This window comes from Oncorhynchus kisutch, linkage group LG13 (assembly GCF_002021735.2).
Source record: "Oncorhynchus kisutch isolate 150728-3 linkage group LG13, Okis_V2, whole genome shotgun sequence".
Lineage (NCBI taxonomy): Eukaryota > Metazoa > Chordata > Actinopteri > Salmoniformes > Salmonidae > Oncorhynchus > Oncorhynchus kisutch.
Genome location: NC_034186.2, coordinates 62,894,901 through 62,920,584, shown reverse-complemented (window position 1 = coordinate 62,920,584; position 25,684 = coordinate 62,894,901). Strand labels below are relative to the sequence as shown.

General features: G+C 42.3%; 1 protein-coding gene across 2 annotated transcripts in view; it reads left to right on the top strand.

Annotated features, from left to right (window-relative positions):
* The first annotated feature begins 1,526 nt into the window (after positions 1-1,526).
* The window catches only part of LOC109901951 (atrial natriuretic peptide receptor 1-like), a 53,215-nt gene continuing 29,057 nt past the window's right edge, over positions 1,527-25,684 (top strand). Inside the window, exons 1-4 of one of the 2 annotated variants that reach the window (XM_031786872.1) lie at positions 1,527-1,944; positions 3,446-4,260; positions 22,505-22,692; positions 23,601-23,714. In XM_031786872.1, the coding sequence (XP_031642732.1) occupies positions 3,495-4,260; positions 22,505-22,692; positions 23,601-23,714 (1,068 nt within the window). In that variant the 5' untranslated portion in view covers positions 1,527-1,944; positions 3,446-3,494. Of the gene's footprint in view, positions 2,488-3,445; positions 4,261-22,504; positions 22,693-23,600; positions 23,715-25,684 lie in introns of both variants that reach the window. The other variant, XM_031786871.1, reaches the window with a different exon arrangement.

Sequence of the window (25,684 nt, the reverse complement as noted above, 5' to 3'; positions counted from 1 at the left end):
TCTCCTCACTGGACAGATGTGCTGCTCAGAATGAATGAATGAAATGTGAGTTCTGTATATGCTGTATAATACTAGTCTATTTTATTAAGTACTTCATTTTAAATGTTTTTTAGATGGCCGTGAGATGTTTTGGGATTTTGAGTTCCTGCTGTGTGCATTTTGTTTTGGCCTTTTCATTTATTACCAAACGGGAATGCAGAGCACGTACCCCGGGTCCCCGGCCTCCAGGGTCAGGGGCCCCCAGATAGCATATGATAGAAAGATGTGTAGCATTGCAGGAAATTAGCTTTAAAACTGCAACATTTTGTCTCAGCCTCATGGCAAAAGGTAAATAAAAGCATGAGATGAGCTGTAAAACAGCACATTTTTCCCCTGGCCTGTGGCAACAGTGTAGAATTGCAGGAAATGTGCTTTGAAACTACATTTTTCTCTCTGCACCATGGCAATATGTGTTGAAATGCAGGAAGTTGGCTGATTTCCTGACCCCCTCAGTGGGCCCCTGGAGGTCGTTGCCCCGTGGCCCCAAATGCAGTAGTCAGGCGTCCCTGATCATGGCCTTCACATGTCACAAACAGTTGGTCTCAGAAAATATATTCGCTCACATCATGAGTATGGTTACCTGCACACAATAATGACATTATTGTGGATAGTCAGATTAATATAACAGTTCGACTAAAATGTTATGTTAGTTAACCTATATGTATTGCAAGAAGAACGATTCTCCCTAATAATCCTGTTTACATGGACACAACTGAAATCAGGCTTGATTGCACTCTGATAAACGCAGAAAATCGACAATCAAAATAAACGTTCTACAACAGCGACTGTGGTATTTTTGGGATGCATATTTGATTCTGAGTTCGGACATATAAAATTTGTTTGTTAAAACTACTAAACGCATACATTCAGTTGTTCGGAACTCACTTCAAAGAGGTAGGCTCTCTAAACTAGTGCTAGCACATCCACAGATCAAATGCACAGCTGGAACGCCGGTGTTTAGATCTGCCTAATTCGAAAGATTGCTGGTGTTTTAGTTGGCGTATGCTTACTTCGATTTTGACTTTACGCCGATGAAGATAAACAGAGTATGTTTTTTTACATGATTATTGCATAATCTGCCTACTGCCATAATCAGTATAATCTATAATTATTACTGTGCATGTAAACGCACTGTGTGTGTGTAACCTGATATACATGTTCAACCCCCGATATTTTATGAGAAAGATGCATGCACTCAACAACTGGTATAATTTCTCTCAACATAGACTGTTGGACATGCTTTTAAATACAGATCCTCTGTGGTAGAATTATTTACCACTGTGCTAATTGCTTGATAAGAAATATTTGTATGGCATTGGCAATATGTACATTGTTACGTCAAGCCAATAAAGCTAATTGAATCGAAATATTTGTATAATAGATCCACTCCTCCTCTCGCATTATCTCTCTCCTCCCTCCCTCCCACTCCAGTGGAAATGAAAGCCTACCCCTGTGCCGGAGTAAAACGGCGCCACGAGATGAACACACACACTTTCATACAAGCACAGACACACTGTTCCAGCGTCAGGCAGTCAGTCTCTACTCGGACTGGCCAAGGCTGCCTCAGGCTATCCAGCGCAACACTGAAATAGACAGACAAGGAATACTGTCATGAAACCAGACATACACACACAAACAATAGGGGGTCACAAACACAGGGATCTACAGCTGTGTGAGGAGCCGAACACACCCTCAGACCAGACGAAGGGAAGCAGAGTGTGTGTGCGCGTGTTTCTTTGACCCGTGGCTGTAGAAGATTTTCCTGGTGTGTGACGGCACACTACTTTTGTCATCTCGCTTTCTCTACCTGATGCGGTGGGATTTCCTGACCCTGGAGTTCAACAGCTGACCCACGCAGGCATAGAATCAGTTTCCCTGAGTTGGAAACCTGCAACACAGCTAAAGGTGCTGAGCAGTGCTGGTACTTTGCTAGCCTTTCCTTGGACTATTTTCTCATTCAGGCAAAAAGTTACACCTTCTCATGCTACAACTATGAAACAACAGGCACATTTTCTGCAGAGATAGGCTACTTTGTCTGACACAGCAAATAACCGACTGTCATGGCTTAGCCTAAAATAATTGAATCGGGAAAGCCAACGTCAACTTTGTCCAGTCTATTTTCTTTGGTAATAAGAGGTGGGAGCTAGTACCTCTCAAATGACTGACTGTGGCTGTACATTCATTCTGTTGATTTTCCAATTTGATTTGTTTCTTATTTCTTTGGGCGCAACTAAAAGGAAAAACATAATTGACGTTTTTTTTGGTCGATATCCCCGGCTTTCGTGAACCACGGGTTGCCTTTTCGCGGGTTTCGCATGCCCATCAGTACCTCTGCCCACACAACTCGAGCCTCGCAGCTGATATTTCACCTCAGTCACTGACAGTCACACGTGCCAAGAGGTCGTAATAAACCAGAGTTTGACATGGAGGGAGAAAACTCAATTTAAGGTATTTGTATTGTATTTAGGCAGATGTCAAATATGTTTTTGTAGCCGCAACACATTTGAATCCATGTTAAATTATTTTGAGTGTAGGCTATGATGTGAGAACAAATATTTAAGCTTAATATAACGCTAATAGCTTTACAAAACCAGGCATACCGTCCTTATAACGTTTTAGGTTTTGCTATGTATACATTTAGTAGTTTTAAATATGTGTTATCTCCTAGAAAAAACCTTTATCTGATTTCAGACATCAGTTTATCATAACCCTATGCGCCCTATTACTCAATTGTTTTTGATAAAATACTTTATAAACAAGATGTAGCCTACAGCTTCAAATGAATCAAAGTAATTGCCCTCAGATTGAACACTGTTCTATCTAGCCTACATGCATGTGAAAATGGCATGCAAAGGCAACATCGATTATTGCTAAATTGTTTCGGTATTTGGTGGTGTACCAGGCTTTGATGCCAAACAAATCTCAATGAGTGCAGTTTAACAGTTAAATCAATGCATATCCTGTCAGGTGCAAGCTCAAGGGTCTACCAGTTTGATAGAGGCAATTAACAACCATGTAATTGTCTAAGAAAGTTCACCTTCACTATAACTTACTAAAGGAAGCTGTGACAAGTATTTTGTCACATATGTTGACATTCTTTGATGCATGGTTAATTATTCCGTTTATATTCTCAACTCCTGAGTATATATCTGATTTGAGGGATCAGAACTGCCCAGTAACTCAGTAACTCCAGTCTGGTATAAGGGAGTCACCCTCTCACAGATGTTCTATAACATGGTAGTGCAAAGGCCACTCAAACGTGACATGAAGAAAAATAGTTTGAGGGAATTCAGTTGTGACGAAGAAAAACAGCTCTTTGAACAGAGTTGAACAGATATGCAGAGACTTCAAACTGTGTGTGTGTGTCTGTGTGTGTACAAATGTTTCCCTATGTCTCCCTCTTTAGCTCTACAGGATAAATAATTCACAAGGACATTATTCAACAGCCTAACAGGATGAGGATGCAGGGAGAGAAACTGTTGCTGGTTCTTCTTCTGCTGCTGGGTGCCTGTCTCCAGTGGGTCCAGTCTGGCATGTCCTCCCGGCACCGTGATTCACACCGACGCCCCAGAGAGCACCGGGACCATCGGCAGCACGGGAACATCACGCTGGCCATCATCCTACCACAGAGAAACACTGCCTACCCCTGGGCCTGGCCCCGTGTGGGTCCGGCTCTGGACCGAGCCATCAACACCATCAACGCTGACCCAGCGCTCCTCCGCGGCCACCACCTATGTTACGTGTTTGAGAACAGCGAGAACGAAGAAGGCATCTGCTCTGAGTCCATCGCCCCACTCATGGCTGTTGACCTCAAGTTTGCCCACGACCCTTGGGCTTTCATTGGGCCGGGCTGCGACTACACCTCCTCCCCAGTGGGCCTCTTCACCACCCACTGGGACATCCCCATGGTAACGGCGGGCGCCCCAGCCGTGGGCTTCAACGGCATCAACATGTACCCGTCCATCACCAACACGGGCCCCACGCACAAAAAGCTGGGCAAGTTCGGCCTCCATATCTGCAAGCATTTTGAGTGGAAGGAGCAGGTGCTGCTCATGTTCAGTGATAACAAGAAGGATGACCGGCCGTGCTACTTTGCTGTGGAGGGCCTCTACACAGAGCTGCACTTGAACAACATCACCTCGGTGGACCTGGTGTTTGAGGAGAACACTGGACCTGTCAACTACTCTGACCTGCTACACAACATCAAGCAAGATGGCCGAGGTGAGTCCCCTACGTTCACTACACATTATTCACAGCTTTGTATTCTACATATTGTGAGAGCAAATCCGTTAATGTTCAGTGGGTTGGCACAGTGGAACTTGTTTCATTATGGTTAGGCTTGTCAGCCTAAGAACAGCCTAAAAAGAACCTTCTTGGAGCATGTTATTTATTCAGCCGAAGCCTTCATGACATAGATTTCTTTGAATTTGTTGACACAGCTGTACAAAAATAGCTAAGCTGTATGTGCTTGTTTTCACATTTACGATTGCGTGTGTGTCTCACTTATTACCTATAATATTTGTTGTCTCTTGCCCTCTGAATGATTCGTAGCAGCATGGCTTGTTAAGCGTGGATATTAGCTTTTGATCATTGCTGCAGGGCATGAATGCACCGGCAGCCTGAGCAAGAATTATGAGCTCAATCGATGCTGTGCAGATCAGACAACTCACTGCTGCAAATGGCCCGTCCTCAGGACAGACAGAGGTAATAAGATCGGTGTCCTTAGATGTTGCAGCAGTTTTATGGACCCCTCAAATTTTGTCCACCGAATGAAAAAATAAATATATATTTAAAAAAATATTTTTTATAAAAAAAAAAAAGAAATCCACTGTATTTTGGTTCAGTTTACCCTTCTGCTGCCTTTGAGGAAATGGGCACAGTGAGTACTGTACAAAGCAAATATAATTCATTGCTACTCCAATCTATCACTTTCTTTGCAAAGTCAAGTGAGTCAACAAATAGATAGATAAGCCTCTCGATTGGTTCCCTATGAGCTTCCCTCTCCCGTTCCCACACGGGTATAAAAACGTCTCCAGAGAAGACATTTATTAACAGAGGTCAAGAGCTGTCCGACCTTGTAAGGGAGCTGCAGTCAACATATCAGATCTGTAGGTATTTCCTGCTAAACAGACTCCGTCATTGGGCTAATTACCCTGGCCCTTTGCTTTTTGTTGGTCTGCAGTTCATCATATTTAACCAGAGGTGAGCAAATTATGGACTTAGTCAAATTAGGGATTTGTTCAAAAACTGGAATTTCTGTTCAACAAGAAAGCATGTGTGACTTAACATGTTTCTTTTTGTTTTCACACTGTGAACTTTGTTGTTTTGGTTACATGGATCCAAATGTGTACTTTATGGAGCGCCAGAATACTGTTGTCTTTGGTTTATTTCAAATTCACAGTCAACTGGGTGTGATTGATTAGGGCTTTTAGTTAAGATGGTCTGACTGAGATCTGGTAGAATGGCCACACTAATTTGAAAAAGGACATGGGGTCAGAGCTAATTGTAAAGCCATGCATTTTGATGGAGTGCAGTTGACCTGTGTGCGCAGAATTTATGAGTTGTTTTATGTATTTAGGTTAAAGGGGCAATCTGCAGTTGCTACATCCATGTTTGAACTTATAAATTAATTATATGTACTCATTGATACTTGAAGAATATAACTTATAAATGCCTCATATATAAGCAAAGTAAATATAAACTATATAGCCTCAAAACATGCTTAAATCTAATATTTTGATATCATGGGTGGTCAGTCCTTGCATCCATAGCTCTGTCTATGAATTTGAGAGTGGTTACATTTCTCCAGCCCCATCCCTTAGCTTTTTACCGAAACAGGGACCGGAGATGACTTTATTGTTTTAACTACTGATTGCCACTTTAAAGTTTGGCATTAACAGTCAGAAAATGTTTAACCCAAAGACCTTTGTAGACATGTTTTTTTATTGCTCATACACCTGCCTGGGGAAAAAGCCATCATAGGGGATGCAATGGTTCATTAGATTGGGACCAGTGTAAAATATAATTCATATCTGAGTAAAAAGGCAGTTTCCTGAATATAACCTCCGCCATGGCCCCGTTAGGAATCAAAATAAACTAAACTCCCACGGTATTTATCAGAAAATCTCCTATGCTTGAAACAGCCATTTGTACAACTCCATTTGGAAGAATACCCATGGAAGAGTTATAGTGGAAATATGACTGACTCAAAGAAGAAAAGACCAAGTCATAAAGTTCCAAGTGGAACATTTGGGTTAGCCTACACAGTATATGAGAGTACAAGAATACTTCCTGATTGTAACTCTGTTCTGTCAGAGCACACAATCAGCAGCTAATTTACATGTTGTTGTGGTGGTTGACAGTTTGTTTCAGAACAGCAGATGGTTTGAGGATCAGACAGACCTGCTTTATATTCAGATTTCATGCATTGCTTTTCTCCGCGTGTGGAAACTCTTTTCACAGCTCAGAGACAAGTAATACCACAACAACACCAACACTCATCTCATGCTATGGTTGGAGAGAGTGAGGGGCAGGAGTGCTCAATGTGCAAAAAAAAAAATGTGTGTGTGGTGCGAAAAGATAATGTAACAACCTACCCAGCCCACCGTAACACATAGACACACATCTGTCACACTCACCAGCAGTAATGTGACCTTTTCCTCAGCACTCATCAAGAGAGAGGAAGCCTTTCACAATATGTCCCCCCACCTCACCACCCCCTGCCGCCATCCCCAGGGACCAATAAATAAATACTCACACAATTATGATGAGGAAATGACGCCAGAGACGGTTTACGTGCTGCAAGGACCTCAGTCTGTTGTTTGGGTACATTCATTGTCTCACCAACAGTGGCTTCTCTCAATTGCCCCTTTTAATGAAAAATAACATGGCTTGGATTGTTTTGGACTGGTTTCATTCTTGCTTCAGGGGCCTTAACAATAATCCAGGAGAAAAGGACAGAAAGTGTGGTCTCTCATATCAAAAAACTGTATATATGTTTTTGAACTCAGTCGAGGTCTCAATTTACTTGAGTTAAAATACTAGAATATACAAGGTGCAATTTCTAAATATGGTTGTGGATCAGCCGTTTTTCTCTTGTTTTGTCAGTCACTGATAGCCAGTCAATTAGCCCATGTCAGCTCAAATTATTTTAGATTGCTATATTAGTTTAGCTGCCAGCTATCTATAATTGTTAAGCATGGATGTGGGTGTGCAGATCCGTGAGCAACCTGTGGCCCCTCATGATGAGTTCAGATTTTTGTGGCCCCCAGAGCCCTATCAAAGTTGCCCATCCTTGACTTAGAACATCCATTTTTGTTGATTTTGTATAATAAAAAAACTGATTTTGAGAGCAAAAACCAAAAAATAGGGAAAACAAAACTGAGAAAAATTAATTTGGGAAACACTCAACAGAATTAGTCAAGAAATAAAACAGATTTTATAGGAACACTACAAATGCCCTTCAGTTGATTGAGCACTTTGACCCCCTCTTCCAGCTCCTTTCAAAATAGGATCCTTACCAACCCACCACTGCTGCACTGCAGGGAGCAGGATGGAGATGGTGGAGTATTGAATATTGATCAAGTTTAGGGGTATAAATAACTCAATGTTGGTAACTCATCATATAACTTGTAGAAGAGCTAAGCCCAGTGGACTGGGTGGGTGTACATGGTGTGTGAAATTTAATAAGGGGCCATTTTCTGAAATGTCAAAAAGATTTAGTCAACAACAACAACAGAAAATCAGCCATTTGTTTCCCCCAAGAGTCCTTTCATGAGCACAGCATTTATCAGATGCAATAATTATAACCATAACAACCAATATAATCATTTATCATGATGTTTTTATGAGATAATCTTATACAGAAAGGAAGAGTTGAATATTGTGAAGGATTTCCTCCAGTCCACTGGTCATGCATATTTTATGAGTGGATTTGCACAGTCGACTGCACTTCTTTTCAATTATTTTGGTGTTAATTCCTTAAAATTAACCTGTTATTTCACCAGGTAGGCTAGTTGAGAACAAGTTCTCATTTGCAACTGCGACCTGGCCAAGATAAAGCATAGCAATTCGACACATACAACAACCCAGAGTTACACATGGAATAAACAAAACATAGTCAATAATACAGTAGAACAAAAGAAAACAAAGAGTCTATATACAGTGAGTGCAAATGAGGTAAGATAAGGGAGTTAAGGCAATAAATAGGTCATGGTGGCGAAGTAATTGCAATATAGCAATTAAAACACTGGAATGGTAGATGTGCAGAAGATGAATGTGCAAGTAGAGATACTGGGGTGCAAAGGAGCAAGATAAATAAATAAATACAGTATGGGGATAAGGTAGGTAGATAGATGGGCAGTTCACAGATGGGCTATGTACAGGTGCAGTGATCTGTGAGCTGCTCTGACAGCTGGTGCTTAATAAAACTAGTGAGGGAGATATGAGTCTCCAGCTTCAGAGATTTTTGCAGTTCGTTCCAGTCATTGGTAGCAGAGAACTGGAAGGAAAGATGACCAAAGGAGGAAATGGCTTTGCGGGTGACCAAAGAGATATACCTGCTGGAGCGCATGCTACGAGTGGGTGCTACTATGGTGACCAGTGAGCTGAGATAAGGTGGGGCTTTACCTAGCAGAGACTTGTAGACAGTGGGTTTGACCTGTAGCCAGTGGGTTTGGCGACGAGTATGAAGCAAGGGCCAACCAACGAGAGCGTACAGGTCGCAATGGTGGGTAGTGTATGGGGCTTTGGTGACAAAACGGATGGCACTGTGATAGACTGCATCCAGTTTGTTGAGTAGAGTGTTGGAGGCAATTTTATAGATGACATCACCGAAGTCGAGGATCGGTAGGATGGTCAGTTTTACGAGGGTATGTTTGGCAGCATGAGTGAAGGATGCATTGTTGCGATATAGGAAGCCAATTCTAGATTTAATTTTGGATTGGAGATGCTTAATTTGAGACTGCAAACTCTCCTTCCAGAGTAACCAAACACCAAGGTATTTGTAGTTGTCCACGTATTCTAAGTCAGAGCCGTCCAGAGTAGTGATGCTCGACGGGCGAGCAGGTGCTGGCAGTGATCGTTTGAATAGCATGCATTTAGTTTTACTTGCGTTTAAGAGCAGTTGGAGGCCATGGAAGGAGAGTTGTATGGCGTTGAAGCTCGTCTGGAGGTTAGTTAACACAGTGTCCAGAAGTATACAGAATGGTGTTGTCTGCGTAGAGGTGTATCAGAGAATCACCACCAGCAAGAGCAACATCATTGATGTATACAGAGAAGAGAGTCGGCCCGAGGATTGAACCCTGTGCCACCCCTATAGACTGCCAGAGGTCCGGACAACAGGCCCTCCGAATTGACAGACTGAACTCTATCAGATACAGTAAGTAGTTGGTAAACCAGGCGAGGTAATCATTTGAGAAACCAAGGCTGTTGAGTCTTCCAATAAGAATGTGTAAGAGAATGTGTCGGCTTTCTATTCCGCAACAAAGCCTCCTTCACTCATGCCGCCAAGCTTACCCTAGTAAAACTGACTATCCTACCGATCCTCGACTTCGGCGATGTCATCTACAAAATGGCTTCCAACACTCTACTCAGCAAACTGGATGCAGTCTATCACAGTGCCATCCGTTTTGTCACTAAAGCACCTTATACCACCCACCACTGCGACTTGTATGCTCTAGTCGGCTGGCCCTCGCTACATATTCGTCGCCAGACCCACTGGCTCCAGGTCATCTACAAGTCCATGCTAGGTAAAGCTCCGCCTTATCTCAGCTCACTGGTCACGATGGCAACACCAATCCGTAGCACGCGCTCCAGCAGGTGTATCTCACTGATCATCCCTAAAGCCAACACCTCATTTGGCCGCCTTTCGTTCCAGTACTCTGCTGCCTGTGACTGGAACGAATTGCAAAAATCGCTGAAGTTGGAGACTTTTATCTCCCTCACCAACTTCAAACATCAGCTATCTGAGCAGCTAACCGATCGCTGCAGCTGTACATAGTCTATTGGTAAATAGCCTACCCTTTTTCACCTACCTCATCCCCATACTGTTTTTATTTATTTACTTTTCTGCTCTTTTGCACACCAATATCTCTACCTGTACATGACCATCTGATCATTCATCACTCCAGTGTTAATCTGCAAAATTTTAATTATTTGCCTACCTCCTCATGCCTTTTGCACACATTGTATATAGACTCCCCCTTTGTTTTCTACTGTGTTATTGACTTGTTAATTGTTTACTCCATGTGTAACTCTTTGTTGTCTGCTCACACTGCTATGCTTTATCTTGGCCAGGTCGCAGTTGCAAATGAGAACTTGTTCTCAACTAGCCTACCTGGTTAAATAAAGGTGAAATAAAAATTTTTTTAAAAAAAAACTGAGTCTGAAGCCTTGGCCAGGTCGATGAATATGGCTGCACAGTAATGTCTCTTGTCGATGGTGGTTATGATGTCGTTTAGGACCTTGAGCGTGGCTGAGGTGCACCCATGACCAGCTCTGAAACCAGATTGCATAGCGGAGAAGGTACGGTGGGATTCGAAATGGTCGGTAATCTGTTTGTTGACTTGGCTTTCGAAGACCTTAGAAAGGCATGGTAGGATAGATATAGGTCTGTAGCAGTTCTAGTCTAGAGTGCCTCCCCCTTTGAAGAGGGGGATGACCGTGGCAGATTTCCAATCTTTGGGAATCTCAGATGATACGAAAGAGAGGTTGAACAGGCTAGTAATAGGGGTTGCAACAATTTTGGCAGATAGTTTTAGAAAGAGTGGGTCCAGATTGTCTAGCCCGGCTGATTTGTAGGGGTCCAGATTTTGCAGCTCTTTCAGAACATCAGCTATCTGGATTTTGGTAAAGGAGAAATGGTGGGGGCTTTGGCAGGTTGCTGTGGAGGGTGCCGGGCAGTTGACCGGATTAGGGATAGCCAGGTGGAAAGCATGGCCAGCCGTAGAGAAATGCTTATTGAAATTCTCAATTATAGTGGATTTATCAGTGGTGACAGTGTTTTCTAGCCTCAAAGTAGTGGGCAGCTGGGAGGACTTTACAGTGTCCCAGAACTTTTTTGAGTTGGTACTACAGTATGCAAATTTCTGTTTGAAAAAGCTAGCCTTAGCTTTCCTAACTTCCTGTGTATATTTGTTCCATATTACCTGAAAAGTTGCATATCACGGGGGCTGATCGATGCTAATGCATCAGGATGTTTGTGTGCTGGTCAAGGGCAGACAGGTCTGGAGTGAACCAAGGACTATATCTATTCCTAGTTCTACATTTTTTGAATGGGGCATGCTTATTTACGATGGTGAGGCTGGCACTTTTAAAGAATAGCCAGGCATCATCTACTGACGGGATGAGGTCAATGTCATTCCAGGATACCCAGGCCAGGTCAATTAGAAAGGCCTGCTCGCAGAAGTGTTTTAGGGAGCGTTTGACAGTGATGAGGTGTGGTTGTTTGGTCGCAGACCCATTATGGATGCGGGCAATGAGGTAGTGATCGCTGAGATCTTGATTGAAAACAGCAGAGGTGTATTTGGAGGGTGACTTAGTTAGGATGACATCTATGAGGGTGCCCGTGTTTACGCATTTGGAGTTGTACCTGGTAGGTTCATCGATAATTTGTGTGAGATTGAGGGCATCAAGCTTGGATTGTAGGATGGCCGGGGTGTTAAGCATGTCCCAGTTTAGGTCACCTAGTAGTACGAGCTCAGAAGATAGATGGGGGGCAATCAATTCACATATGGTATCGAGGGCACAGCTGGGGGCAGAGGGAGGTCTTGTTTCTGGAAAGGTGAATTTTTAGAGGTAGAAGCTCAAATTGTTTGGGTACAGACTTAGATAGTAATATAGAACTCTGCATGCTATCTTTGCAGTAGATTGCAACACCGCCCCCTTTGGCAGTTCTGTCTTGGACAAAAATGTTATAGTTAGCGATGAAGATTTCAGGGTTTTTGGTGGTTTTCCTAAGCAAGGATTCATACACGGCTAAGACATCCGGGTTAGCAGAGTGTGCTAAAGCAGTGAGTAAAACAAACTTAGGGAGTTGGCTTGTTAATGTTGTTTCCTGTCAGAAATTGTGTCTGTCTCTGTGATGGTAGTGTAACAGTGTTGCTTCCGTCCATCTCCTTACCCCAACCTGGGCTCAAACCAGGGACCCTATGAACACATCGACAACTGTCACCCAGGAGGCATTGTTACCTATTGCTCCACAAACAACTACTTCAAAGTTTCAGAGCACATGACATCACTAATTGAACGCCATTTCACATACGCTCCAGTAGGAGTAGTTCTCCTCTGAGGAGGTTGGCCTACATAGACTAATCGATAAATGAATGCTGTGTGTGGAAGGAGCACAGTTTATTTCAGGACAGCTCTGTTTGATTAGCTGTTTTTAACATCTGGAGTAGTAATCTTCCCCACATTGTGTGTGTGTGTGTGTGTGTGTGTGTGTGTGTGTGTGTGTGTGTGTGTGTGTGTGTGTGTGTGTGTGTGTGTGTGTGTGTGTGTGTGTGTGTGTGTGTGTGTGTCTGTGTGTGTGTGTGTGTGTGTCTGCCATCATTATCAACCAACCCAATTGACTACGCTAAAAAAGAGCAACAGCCAAAAACATTTGGCAAGTCTGAATTTTTTATCTACTTTGCTGAAATGGTTGGACAGAACACAACCATTCATTTATCAATGTTGTAACCTTTTTGCACAATACCTGGTATTATGAAAGATTCTCATTTAGTTACACAAGCCATGGAATCATGTGAGTGGGATGTTTATCAACACAGTCCTGACCTGAATTTAGAGTTTCTGAGGCGACATAGAAAAAGTGTGAAAGTGACTTTTCATTTGGACTTTGATATTAGCAAATATATTTGAGCAAAGGTGAAATGTATCACTAAATGATGGACCCGTGTGGACACAGCTCTCCCCTTGCCACCCCCTCTCTGCCACACCTCTATCTTGCCCTTCTCTTTGCTCTCCTCACCCCCACCTTGGTATGCCAATCAGTTATATTTTGGAACGGGCTGTTTTAATCAAGGACGGTGTAGCTCCACGGGTGGTTCAGTATCAGTCCCATTCATCTTATTGATGAGAAACTCTATCTTCTGTCAAAGCCATACAGTAAAGATAATCACTTCCAAAGAAAGGCTGAGTTATTTTCCTTTTCACTACACACACCCACATGCCCAGTGATTACATAACTTCTATAGGTTAGTGAGAGTACAGTATGCGAGTAGCAAAACTATGCACTGCGTATCCAAATGCAACGCATGGCTTGTTAATCATTAGTTGAGGAATTATACAGCACCCAATTGCTTGACGAGATAGGAGCACTCAATTCATCCCAGTGGGATTTCCTGTCTATAAAGAAATGTATTTTACGCTACTGCTACTCTCTGTTCATCATATATGCATAGTCACTTTAACTATATCTACATGTACATACTACCTCAATCAGCCTGACTAACAGGTGTCTGTATGTAGCCTCGCTACTTCTATAGCCTGTCTTTTTACTGTTGTTTTATTTCTTTACTTACCTATTGTTCACATAATACCTTTTTTGCACTATTGGTTAGAGCCTGTAAGTAAGCATTTCACTGTAAGGTCTACACCTGTTGTATTCAGCGCACGTGACCAATAAACCTTGATTTGATTTGAAATGTCTATACACAGTTCCAAGAATATCACACTACCTGTGAAAGGGAGGGGGGGATTTTTCAATTACCTTTCATGGTGGCAGATCTTTGCAGAAAGTGTTGATGAGCGAGAGAGTTTTGGCAGTTGAGCTTGTTAACACAGTGTTAAGAGGGTTGTTGACATCACCCTTGCCTCGACATGACTCCTTCACCCCATTGCTTGGACTTCCCAAAAGGGGTGACGCAAGACCCTGGAGCTTCCATCTCACCTCCTCCTAACGCTATGGTTGCCGAGGCAGAAGGTGGCCATGCTGAACCTAACCACCCACAAGGCCTTGCCTTTCCCTTTTCTCCCCCTTAGCCCCCCCGGCCCCATCCATCTGGCTTCAGTTAAAAATGTATATTCTGGAATCCTGGAGAGGCAAGGAGGAGGGGAGCCAGACATGTAGTAGGCCTATAGTTTGCCTTAGAGCCTGGGGGAGATCGTAGTGATGATGGTTTTGGTTGGTTTTAGATTTGTTGGTTTGCATGAATACACACAGATGAGTCAACACACACTTTTAGTTATCTTGGTGAGTTTAGGCCTGCTGTTCATCACAGGTGGAGTCTGGAGTCCCGGGAGGGACGGAGGCTGCTTCTGCCGTAATGGTTCAGCTTTGAACACACTCCTATGCTAATTTAACATTTGACAAAGCTTTTTATAGTTAGACATTGTATAATTGGATGTTTTCTGTATGATGTTGGATTTTCACTCTTAGAAAAAAAGGTGCTATCTAGGACCTAAAGGGGTTCTTGTCAGATGGTGAGTGTAGCTGGTGCATGAAGTCAGGCGCAGGAGAGCAGACTGAGTGAGCAACGTACTTTACTCAACAAGGCACAAGGTAACAATTACACTTGACCAAAACGGTAACGCACGGGTGAACACAGCACCCGTCAAAAAAACAGCCATCAAAATAAGCCTAATTGAACATGTAATAATCCCGCACAACACCATGGGGGAAACAGAGGGTTTAAATACAGGAACAAATAATTGTGAAATGGAAAACAGGTGTGTGAAAACAAAGACCAAACCAAAAGAAAAAGAGAAGTGGATCGGCGATGGCAAGTAGACCGGCGACGCCGAGTGCCGCCCGAACAAGGAGAGACAGCGACTTCGGCGGAAGTCGTGACAGTTCTTCTGTTCTCCCCAAAGAATAACTTTTTGAAGAACCCTTTTGGTTCCAGGTAGAATATTTTTGAATCCAGAAAGGTTTCTATATGGAACCAAGAAAAGGTTATCCTACGGGGACGGCCAAAGAACCCTTTTGGAACCCTTTTTTCTAAGTGTTTAGATAAGAGAGCACAGCTCTAAACTAGACAGTGGATTGTAGCTGGTAATTCCATGCTGGGGACAAATCTACTGACTTATCTACCATGTGTGGGGACCATTAGCTTCCAGGGAGTGAAAGAATTGGGTGAAAAAAGACAAACATTCCCGAAATGTTTTAAGTTGTTTGTTGAAATGAAAAACAACGTTGGGGTTTTAGGCTGGGTTTCTGTACAGCACTTTGAGATATCAGCTGATGTACGAAGGGCTATATGAATAAATTTGATTTGATTTTATTCAACCAGTTTTTTCCCAGTGAGATGGTGACTGCATGGACACATAGAGGGGTTGTTTGGAGTGAAGTACACAGTGACATACTGGTACATACTGTTACATCATTCTCATTTATTTTGCCAGCGTCAGGTCCCAATACACTAGTCTTCTTGCTATCATCCAAAGATCCCAATAGGTATGCCTAGCAGCAATGTTTCTAAGTAATATCCCGCATAACAATATTAATTGGGATTCACTTCCACTGTTTGCATATCGCAATTTGTAATTGTAATGCAACTAGATAAGGTCATGTTTAATCAAGAACCATGGGAGTCTGCTGTCTCTGTCACTTGACTGCGGAATTGTCTGTGTGTTCAGGAGGAAGTTGACAGGTCCTACATCACAGTAATTCAAAGACTTAATCTTAATCTTTGTTTCTCTGGAATGTTTTGGGAGATTACACTGACACAGAGGGATTGATTATGTTATCACTTACCAATTTATAGGAAAGGAAGAAGTTGTGTGGGGTAGTGAGAGACAGATTAAAGAGGGCTACAGAATTCAACGTGGCGAACATACATCCGTGACTCGATAACAGCCAATTAAGTTATTAAATAAAACATTTGAAAACGTTTGTAAATATATAATAATGGTCCATCAGCCTGTCGCTACTCTGCGGTTGTTAGGAAAAATAAATGAAGGTGGAGGGAGAAAAAGTAGAAAAATAGAAAAAGTAAGAAATGTTCTTATTCCTTCCTTTCATCACCCTCCTTCTCCTTCTAACACCCCCCCTTATCTCTCAATGTCACCTTCTGCTAACCTTGTGTGAAGGTAAGAAAATCAGACAGGATGGTGTGGTGATGTGTGACAGACATTCTATTCGCTATCTCCGCCTCACCCTTGCTCTCTCACCCTATCGTCATGGTATCAGCTGGGCTATCCACAGTGAAACCACTACATCATCAGCTCTTCTGAGGTTCGAAGTTCAAAGGAAGTGTCAGACCGCCTGAAGATGATAGTGGAAGTGTGTGTGTGACTGTGCACTTATCAGGCATGAAAGGTATGTAAAGTCACAGTGTTTGCTCCGCCTGGTGCCGGGATCAGGGGTCAGGCCTGTGCTTTGCCCCCTTGTACCGCTCTACACTCCTCTAGCCGTGATGCCATCCTGGTTTGTTTCCATCCACTCATGTTGCACATTGGGTCAGCATTCATAACAAAATCAAGGGTGTCAACAGCTTGTCTTACACCAAATGTTATATATCTTGGTGCCACTACAAGTTGAGTGTGGCACCAAACAACTGGTGGCGCCATTGTTTGTAGGGGATCCAGATATGGATGGAGTCTCACCAGGAGGAGGGCACTCAGACCCTCCTTCTACTTATAAGTCTCCTGAGCCCAGGGCGACCCGGGAGATCCATTTTAGTCTCCTTAGGTTTGTTGGTTTGGTTCCACTGCTCACTTCCTGACCAGGGCCATTTAACCCTGAAACAATAGAGCCGCCAGGACAGGAAGTGCGTGCTACAGGAATGTCATCACGTCCCTGGAGACTTCCTGTGCCACTCTTCCAAGCCACATGGTGCCAGACCAGACCACAGTAAACTAGATAAGACCCTAAATAGACCATAACACAATAACCCATCAGACTAGACCAGCCCAGAACACAATACACTATTACATTGACACGTTAGAATAGACTAGACTAGATCAGCCTAGACCTACCTGTACTAGAACAGGCCACACAGGATCACAGCAGCACAACCTGCTTATGGGGTATAGGGCTTAAGGGTTGTTTTTGGACCAGGCAAAACTAACACAATGGCGCACAGAGAATGCTGAACACGGTTTGACATCCACACACACTTAATGTGTGCTGCCATGGCAGTGCCAGGTACTTGGCAGCCTGCAGTAATTACCCAGGCTAATGAAGGGTCTGACCGAGGTAGTTAGCCTCTGGCTGGGAGCAGAGCTGATCATAGAGCTAATAAAGCCCTGTTTCAGATCACTGTCTCTGACCCACCGCCACAGGCAGCACAATTAGCCTGCGGACTAACATTGAGTGTCCCCCCTCCTTTCTCTCATTAGCCCTATTTACAGTACCTTCAGAAAGTATTCATACCCCTTGATTTATTTCACATTTTGTTGTGTTAAAGCCTGAATTTATAATGTATTCAATATATTTTTTCTCTCACCCATCTACACACAATACCCCATAATGACAAAGTGAACACATTTTTGAAATTATTGAAAATTAAATACAAAAATATCTAATTTACATATTATACCTGTCAAGATTTTGGACACACCTACTCATTCAAGGGTTTTTCTTTCTTTATACTATTTTCTACATTGTAGAATAATAGTGAAGACATCAAACTATGAAATAACACGTTACTAAAAAGTAAAAACAAAAATATATATTTCTTCAAAGATTCTTCAAAGTAGCCACCCTTTCCCCTGATGACGGCTTTGCACACTCTTGGAATTCTCTCAACCAGTTTCATGAGGTAGTCACCTGGAATACATTTACATTAACAGATGTGCCTTGGTAGAAGTTCATTTGAGGAATTTCTTTCCTTCTTAATGTGTTTGAGCCAATCAGTTTTGTTGTGACTGGGGTGGTATACAGAAGATAGCCTTATTTGGTAAAAGACGACAGTCCGTCATTACTTTAAGACATGAAGGTCAGTCAATCCAGAAAACGTCAAGAACTTTGAAAGTTTCTTCAAATGCAGTCGCAAAAACCATCAAGCGCTATGATTAAACTGGCTCTCATGAGGACCGCCACAGGAAAAGAATAACCAGAGTTACCTCTGCTGCAGAGGATAAGTTAATTAGAGTTAACTGCACCCCAGAAATCGTCAATTAACTGCACCTCAGATTGCACCTCACAGAGTTCAAGTAACAGACACATCTCAACATCAACTGTTCAGAGGAGACTGCGTGAATCAGGTCTTCATGGTCGAATTGCTGCAAAGAAACCACTACCAAAGGACACCAATGACAAGAAGAGACTTTCTTGGGCGAAATCTGTCCTTTGGTCTGATGAGTGCAAATTTGAGATTTATGGTTCCAACCGCCGTGTCTTTGTGAGATGCAGAGTAGGTGAACGGATTATCTCTGCATGTGTGGTTCCCACCGTGAAGCATGGAGGAGGAGGTGTGATGGTGTGGGGGTGGTTTGCTGGTGACACTGTCTGTGATTTATTTAGTATTCAAGGCACACTTAATCAGCATGGTTACCACAGCATTCTGCAGCGATACACCATCCCATCTGGTTTGCGCTTAGTGGGACTATCATTTGTTTTTCAACAGGACAATGACCCAACACAGCTCCAGGCTGTGTAAGGGCTATTTGACCAAGAAGGAGAGTGATGGAGTGCTGCATCAGATAACCTGGCCTCCACAATCACCCGACCTCACCCAATTGAGATGGTTTGGGATGAGTTTCAGAGTGAAGGAAAAGCAACCAACAAGTGCTCAGCATATGTGGGTAATCCTTCAAGACTGTTGGAAAAGCATTCCACTGGTTGAGAGAATGCCAAGAGTGTGCAAAGCTGTCATCGAGGCAACGGGTGGCTACTTTGAAGAATCTCAAATTTTAAATATTTGTTTAACCCTTTTTTGGTTACTACATGATTCTATGTGTTATTTCATAGTTTTGATGTCTTCATTATTATTCTACAATGTAGAAAATAGTAAAAATATAGAAAACCCTTGAATGAGTAAATGTGGACTGGTACTGTAAGTATTCACACCCCTGAGTCAATACTTTGTTGAAGTCTTTTTGGGTAAGTCTCTAAGAGCTTTGCATACCTGGATATTTCTTGATTTTTTTTCAAGCTCTGTCAAGTTGATTGTTGATCTTCTAGCCATTTTCTTGCCATAGATTTTCCAGACAATTTAAGTTGAAACTGTAACTAGGCCACTCAGGAACAATCAATGTCACCTTGGTAAGAAATTCTAGTGTAGATTTGGCCTTGTGTTTTAGGTTATTGTCCTGCTGAATGGTGAATTTGTCTCCCTGTGTCTGTTGGTAAGCATCTTGAACCAGTTTTCCTCTAGGATTTTACCTGTGCTTATAGCTGTATTCCATTTCTTTTTATCCTAAAAAAACTCCCTAGTCCTTGCAGATGACAAGCATACCCATAACATGCTTGAAAATAGTCAGTGATGTGTTGTGTTGGATTTGCCCTAAACATGTTTTGCAGTATTACTTAAGTGCCTTGTTGCAAACAGGATGCATGTTTTGGAATATTTTTTATTCTGTACAGGCATCCTTCTTTTCACTCTGTCATTTAGGTTAGTATTGTGGAGTAACTCCAGTGTTGTTGATCCATCCTCAGTTTTCTCGAATCACAACCATTAAACTCTGTAACTGTTTTAAAGTCACCATAGGTTTTCGTCCTCTGAGTTAGGAAGGACGCCTGCATCTTTGTAATGACTGGGTGTATTGATATACCATTCAAAGCCTAAATCATAACTTCACCATGTTCAAAGGGATGTTCAGCGTCCATTTCTTTCATCTTCTACCAATCAGTGCCCTTCTTTGCGAGGCACTGAAAACCTCCCTGGTCTTTGTGGTTTAATCTGTGCTTGAAATTCATTACTCGATTGAAGGACCGTACAATTATCTGTATGTGTGGGGTATAGAGATGGGGTAGTTAAATCGTGTTAACCACTATTGAACACGGAATGAGTCCATGCAACTTATTATGCGGTTTGTTATTTTGACTCCTGACCTTATTTAGGCTTGCCATGACAAAGGGGTTGAATACTTATTGACTCAAGACATTTGTTTTTTACAAACAAAATTCTACTTTGACATTATGGGGTATAGTGTGTGACACAAAATCTACATTTAATAAAGGTTCAATTCAGGCTGTAACACAACAGAATTTAAAAAAAGCAAATGTGTGTGAATACTTTCTGATGATTCTGTATCTCCACACCGCAGTAAAGGCCTGGTGACTCATCATTATTTTATATATTTTTAAATTGAATTTCACCTTTATTTAACCAGGTAGGCTAGTTGAGAACAAGTGGTCATTTGCAACTGCGACCTGGCCAAGATAAAGCATAGCAATTTGACACATACAACAACAGAGTTACAAATGGAATAAACAAAATATAGTCAATAATACAGTAGAAAAAAAGAAAAAAAAAGTCTATATACAGTGAGTGCAAATGAGGTAAGATAAGGGAGTTAAGGCAATAAATAGGTCATGATGGCGAAGTAATTACAATATAGCAATTAAACACTGGAATGGTAGATGTGCAGAAGATGAATGTGCAAGTAGAGATACTGGGGTGCAAAGGAGCAAGATAAATAAATACAGTATGGGGATGAGGTAGGTAGATAGATGGGCTGTTTACAGATGGGCTATGTACAGGTGCAGTGATCTGTGAGCTGCTCTGACAGCTGGTGCTTAAAGCTAGTGAGGGAGATGTGAGTCTCCAGCTTCAGAGATTTTTGCAGTTTGTTCCAGTCATTGGCAGCAGAGAACTGGAAGGAAAGACGACCAAAGGAGGAATTGGCTTTGGGGGTGACCAATGAGATATACCTGCTGGAGCACGTGCTACGAGTGGGTGCTGCTATGGTGACCTTATTGGTATAGCTTATTGGTATAATATGACTTCCGTGGTACATAAACCAACATTTTTTTAAATGATTCTTTACTTGATGGACTTTACAAGCCTGAAGTGGGTGCGTCTTTGAAGAAAGTATGATTTGAAGTGCCTATTAGGTGTTGGTCTGTCTGTTTGTCTATTTGTTTGCCTGTTTGTCTAGACGTCATGTGTAGGGTTGCACATTTTGGGGAATATTCAGAGGTGGAAACTTTCTGTGGGAATTAATGGGAATATATGGGAAGTAACTGAAATGTTTGCAAATGAATATTAATACCATTTCAATGTAGATGTTTTTTGCATTGGATATATTTACCATATATGGAGAAAGAAACATAAACCTTTTACCTTATCATAAGTAGACATAATTGCAAATGATTAAATCCTTCCAATATATATATTTTTTAAACTATTTACTTACGAATGGAACTTTATTTAAATGAGTTGACTCTTCACATGGGATGATTTCACTGAACAACAAAAGGGAATATTGAATGATTCCCATTCCCAAAAACGTTTTCAACATACATCTGTAAAATGAAAGTCTAGAAGCTAAAGCTTTGCCTGTCTTCCTCTCAGGCTTCCAAGTCTTCTCCCTTAATGTCCACCTCTTGAACATAGGACTCTGAGGCCTCATCTTCACTGTCACTTTCCAACCTTGTTGAGGACGGCTCAAAATGCTTCAAATTTGCCCGGATGGCCACCGATTTTTCAACCCTTGTATTGGTCAGCCTGTTGTGTACTTTAGTGTGTGTGTTCCCAAACAAGGACCAGTTGGGCTCTGAGGTGGCTGATGTTAGTGAGATTTGGAGGACGATGGAAGCAACAGAGGAAAGAGCCTCAGATCCACAAAGTCCCTTCCACCAGGTGGCTGTTGAGATATGTTGGCAATACTACCATATTGCATCTCCATCCCAAAGCCCTTGCTTGGAAGTCTACTTTGACCGACTGAAAAATAACCTTGCCCTCATCAATGCCAAGGTGGCGAGACACGGTATTGATGACACCATACTGGTGTCCAACATGTATGCTGCGGCATACTGCTGCTCCAGTTTCAACTTCCACCTGACTGTGCTGCTGCTCCAGTTTCAACTGTTCTGCCTTATTATTATTCGACCATGCTGGTCATTTATGAACATTTGAACATCTTGGCCATGTTCTGTTATAATCTCCACCCGGCACAGCCAGAAGAGGACTGGCCACCCCACATAGCCTGGTTCCTCTCTAGGTTTCTTCCTAGGTATTGGCCTTTCTAGGGAGTTTTTCCTAGCCACCGTGCTTCTACACCTGCATTGCTTGCTGTTTGGGGTTTTAGGCTGGGTTTCTGTACAGCACTTTGAGATATCAGCTGATGTACGAAGGGCTATATAAATAAATTTGATTTGATTTGAATACACTTAAAAGAAAATTGACATATTACCTTACATGCTTTTGCTTCAGAATTGGTTGAATTGCTCATTCATTTACAAGATTATTCTTATTCCTACATGTATTAGACAGGTCTATAATTTAAAGTCAGGACCTTGGTTGTTGTGTATTTTTCTAGAAAAAAAACAATATTTGACCATATGTGCAATAACTATCATTACTCTCCTATTGTCTTTACTCTCTTTTTATAACCCTCTCTCTCTCTGCCCCTGTAGTGGTATTTGTGTGTTGCTCTCCGGACACGTTCAGGCAGCTGATGGTTCACTTCCGGCGGGCAGGCCTTCCTCAGGAGGAGTATGTTTTCTTCTACATTGACATGTTTGGACTCAGCCTGGACTCCCAGAATGCTCAACCCTGGGCCAGAGGGGACCAAGACGACCTTGTTGCCAAGGAGGCCTTCCAGGTAAGCCTTGGATCAGAGTCAAGTGTATCATCTCATTCCTCCTCTCATTCCCATCATTACCTTGGAAACAGGTATGTGCTGTATTCTCCGCTGACTTACACAGCAGGCCCTGAAGCAATCATATTTTGATGTCCCTATGTTTCCCCATGGCTGTCATTGATGTTAAGTGTGCTGCCAGGAAGATGAGATGACAAATCTAATCTTGTTTATTTTCCATTCTCTCACTGTGAAGTACTTTAATTTTCTTCTCAATTCCCTAGTGAGTAACAGACTCTACAGTGAGGGGAAGAGAGGCAACATAACTATATGTTTTGTAACATCCCGTCAATGTGTTGATATCAGTCTCATCTCACAAAGCCTGAAAGAGCAAAACAAATGGGCCAGAGGTTTAAAAATGTAACTGATGCACGTACTGTACTGGTGTGTCGTGGTCATATTTCTTAGGTTGAATCGGATTTTAAGTGGGTTCTAATCGTCTGGGAACCAATGCCATAACCCATACGTATGAACACTTCTCTCACTGCTGTGTTTTTACAAGTTATCCTTCTCAGACCTTTCTGCTTGAATGAGGTTGGGCCTGTATCTACACAGACTGTAGGAATGGGAGGGAGGAGATGAGATCATTTGATGAAAGTTATTGGGTGTTTTGGAGGATGTGTTCTGGATGACTGGTCGTATTGACAACATATAATAGAGCAACTAGGCTCTAATAACAGTTGCCCGTTTATATAAGGGACAGCCTGGGAAAGAGGAACATACTGTTAATTTCTACCACAGAAGTGGTGTTTCTCACACCTGTGGTTCATTCATTCATTAGCAGAAATCATCATGTGGTATGATTCTGTATAATTCAGTGAAACCTTTGTCTTATGAATCACAATCGCTTTTATTCTTTGTGTCTGTCTCAGAGTGTGAAAATCCTGACCTATAGAGAACCCCAGAACCCTGAATATAAAGATTTTGTGAGGGACCTGAAGACAGATGCCAAGAGAATGTTCAACTTTACGGTGGAGGACTCACTGGTAAGGGGCTGCACTGTGTGTGTGTGTGTGGGGGGGGGGGCTCTCTTAGAGAGAGAGAGAGAGAGAGAGAACTGAGATCAAAAGGAGTATTTATAAAAGGAGACAGAACTTGATCTCAATGTGGCACAGACTTGAGGCAATATGAAGGAGAAGACTTATGCTAAGGCAATATGAAGGAGAAGACTTATGCTAAGGCATATGAAGACTACTACACAAAATAAAGCTCTGTATAATAATCTATACACTGAGAGTACAAAACATTATTAACTTGACATCGGCTGACCAGGTGAATCTAGGTAAAAGCTATGATCCCTTATTGATGTCACGTGTTAAATTCACTTCAATCAGTGTAGATGAAGCGGAGGAGACAGTTTAAAGAAGAATTCTTAAGCCTTGAGACATGTATTGTGTATGTGTGCCATTCAGAGGATGAATGGGCAAGACAAAATAATTAAGTGCCTTTGAACAGGGTATGGTATTAGGTACCAGGCGCACTGGTTTGAGTGTGTCAAGAACTGCAACGCTGCTGGGTTTTTCACACTCAACAGTTTCCCGTGTGTATCAAGAAAGGTTCACCACCCAAAGGATATCCAGTCAACTTAACACAACTGTGGGGAGCATTGGAGTCAACATAGGCCAGCACCCCCGTGGAACGCTTTCGACATCTTGTAGTGTTCATGCCCAACAAATTGATGCTGTTCTGAGGGCAAAAGGTGGTGCAACTCAATATTAGAAAGGTGTTCCTAATGTTTTCTACACTCAGTGTAGAGCTATCATATTTTAGAGAACATTTCATTATGGAACATTTGATTGAGCCACATCTGACAGGCAAGAAACACATACAAAGAACTATCAGTAGTACTAGTTCATTTAGCTAGCAGTCGTACTAGTTTATTTAACAATATTACTAGTTCATTGGGGTTTGCACATCTGAGAGTGTGTAGAAAGTGAAGATGGAGAGGCTGCAATAAGTAGGCTTATACGTAATTGGTTCGCCTGCAATGCTTGGACAATTGATTCAATTTATTTTGGAAGAAAAAGCTGATTTAGTTAGTGGAGCTTATCTTGTTATTATGTTCCCTACAAAGGTGCACAATGATGATATTCTACACACTTCTGCAGCTAAATCATTGGTGTCTTGTTTAGGACACACACGTATGTGCACACACACACACACACACACACACACACACACACACACACACACACACACACTCACAAAGATTGGCATACATCCACCTATCCTCAATATGGCAGATTGACTGCATTCAAGTCCATCTTTCATCTCTGACTCCGGATGGAGGTGTCTGTCCTTGCATACATGTGTGGGCTTTCCCGTCAGTGACTATTTAGGAAGCAAAATAAAAACAAAGAGCTTGACAAGCCACGTCATCTAACTGCCCTCCCCGTTCGACACACACAAATCCAGAATTGTACGCCAGGGCTTCTATTCCATCCCCGGGATGAAGGGAGGCTCGCCATTGGTCCTGGTTTCAGACAGGGCTGTCTGGCACCCCTCACAAGCCGATGAATCACTTGTAGCAGACAGCTAAGTGCAGTCAATGTGATAAATAGACAGGTCTGAGTCTGGAGGATGAGAGAGAGGCACAGAGCATGAGAGCTCTGCCCTGGTCTACCTGGTCCTCATTCACCCTGCCTGCACATTGTGTCTGTACGTTTCCAATTGATGCAACTGAACTGAGTGAGTTGTTTGAGTGGGTTATTGTCCTCATATTCCATTATGTGATTGATGTGGACAGTTCTTTTGGTTTGGGGCCATTGTTTGGAGAGATGATGAGATAGAAGAGGAAATTGTTTCTCAGGCAGAATTGTGAAATTAATAAAGGGGTAGAAATAGGTACGGAGATGATAAGAAATAGTTATCGTTGAAAGAAATAGAAAGTGGTATTAACTTGTGGTATTAACTCTACACTGTAGAGAAGCTTGTAGAAGAGACAAGTAGTTAGCAG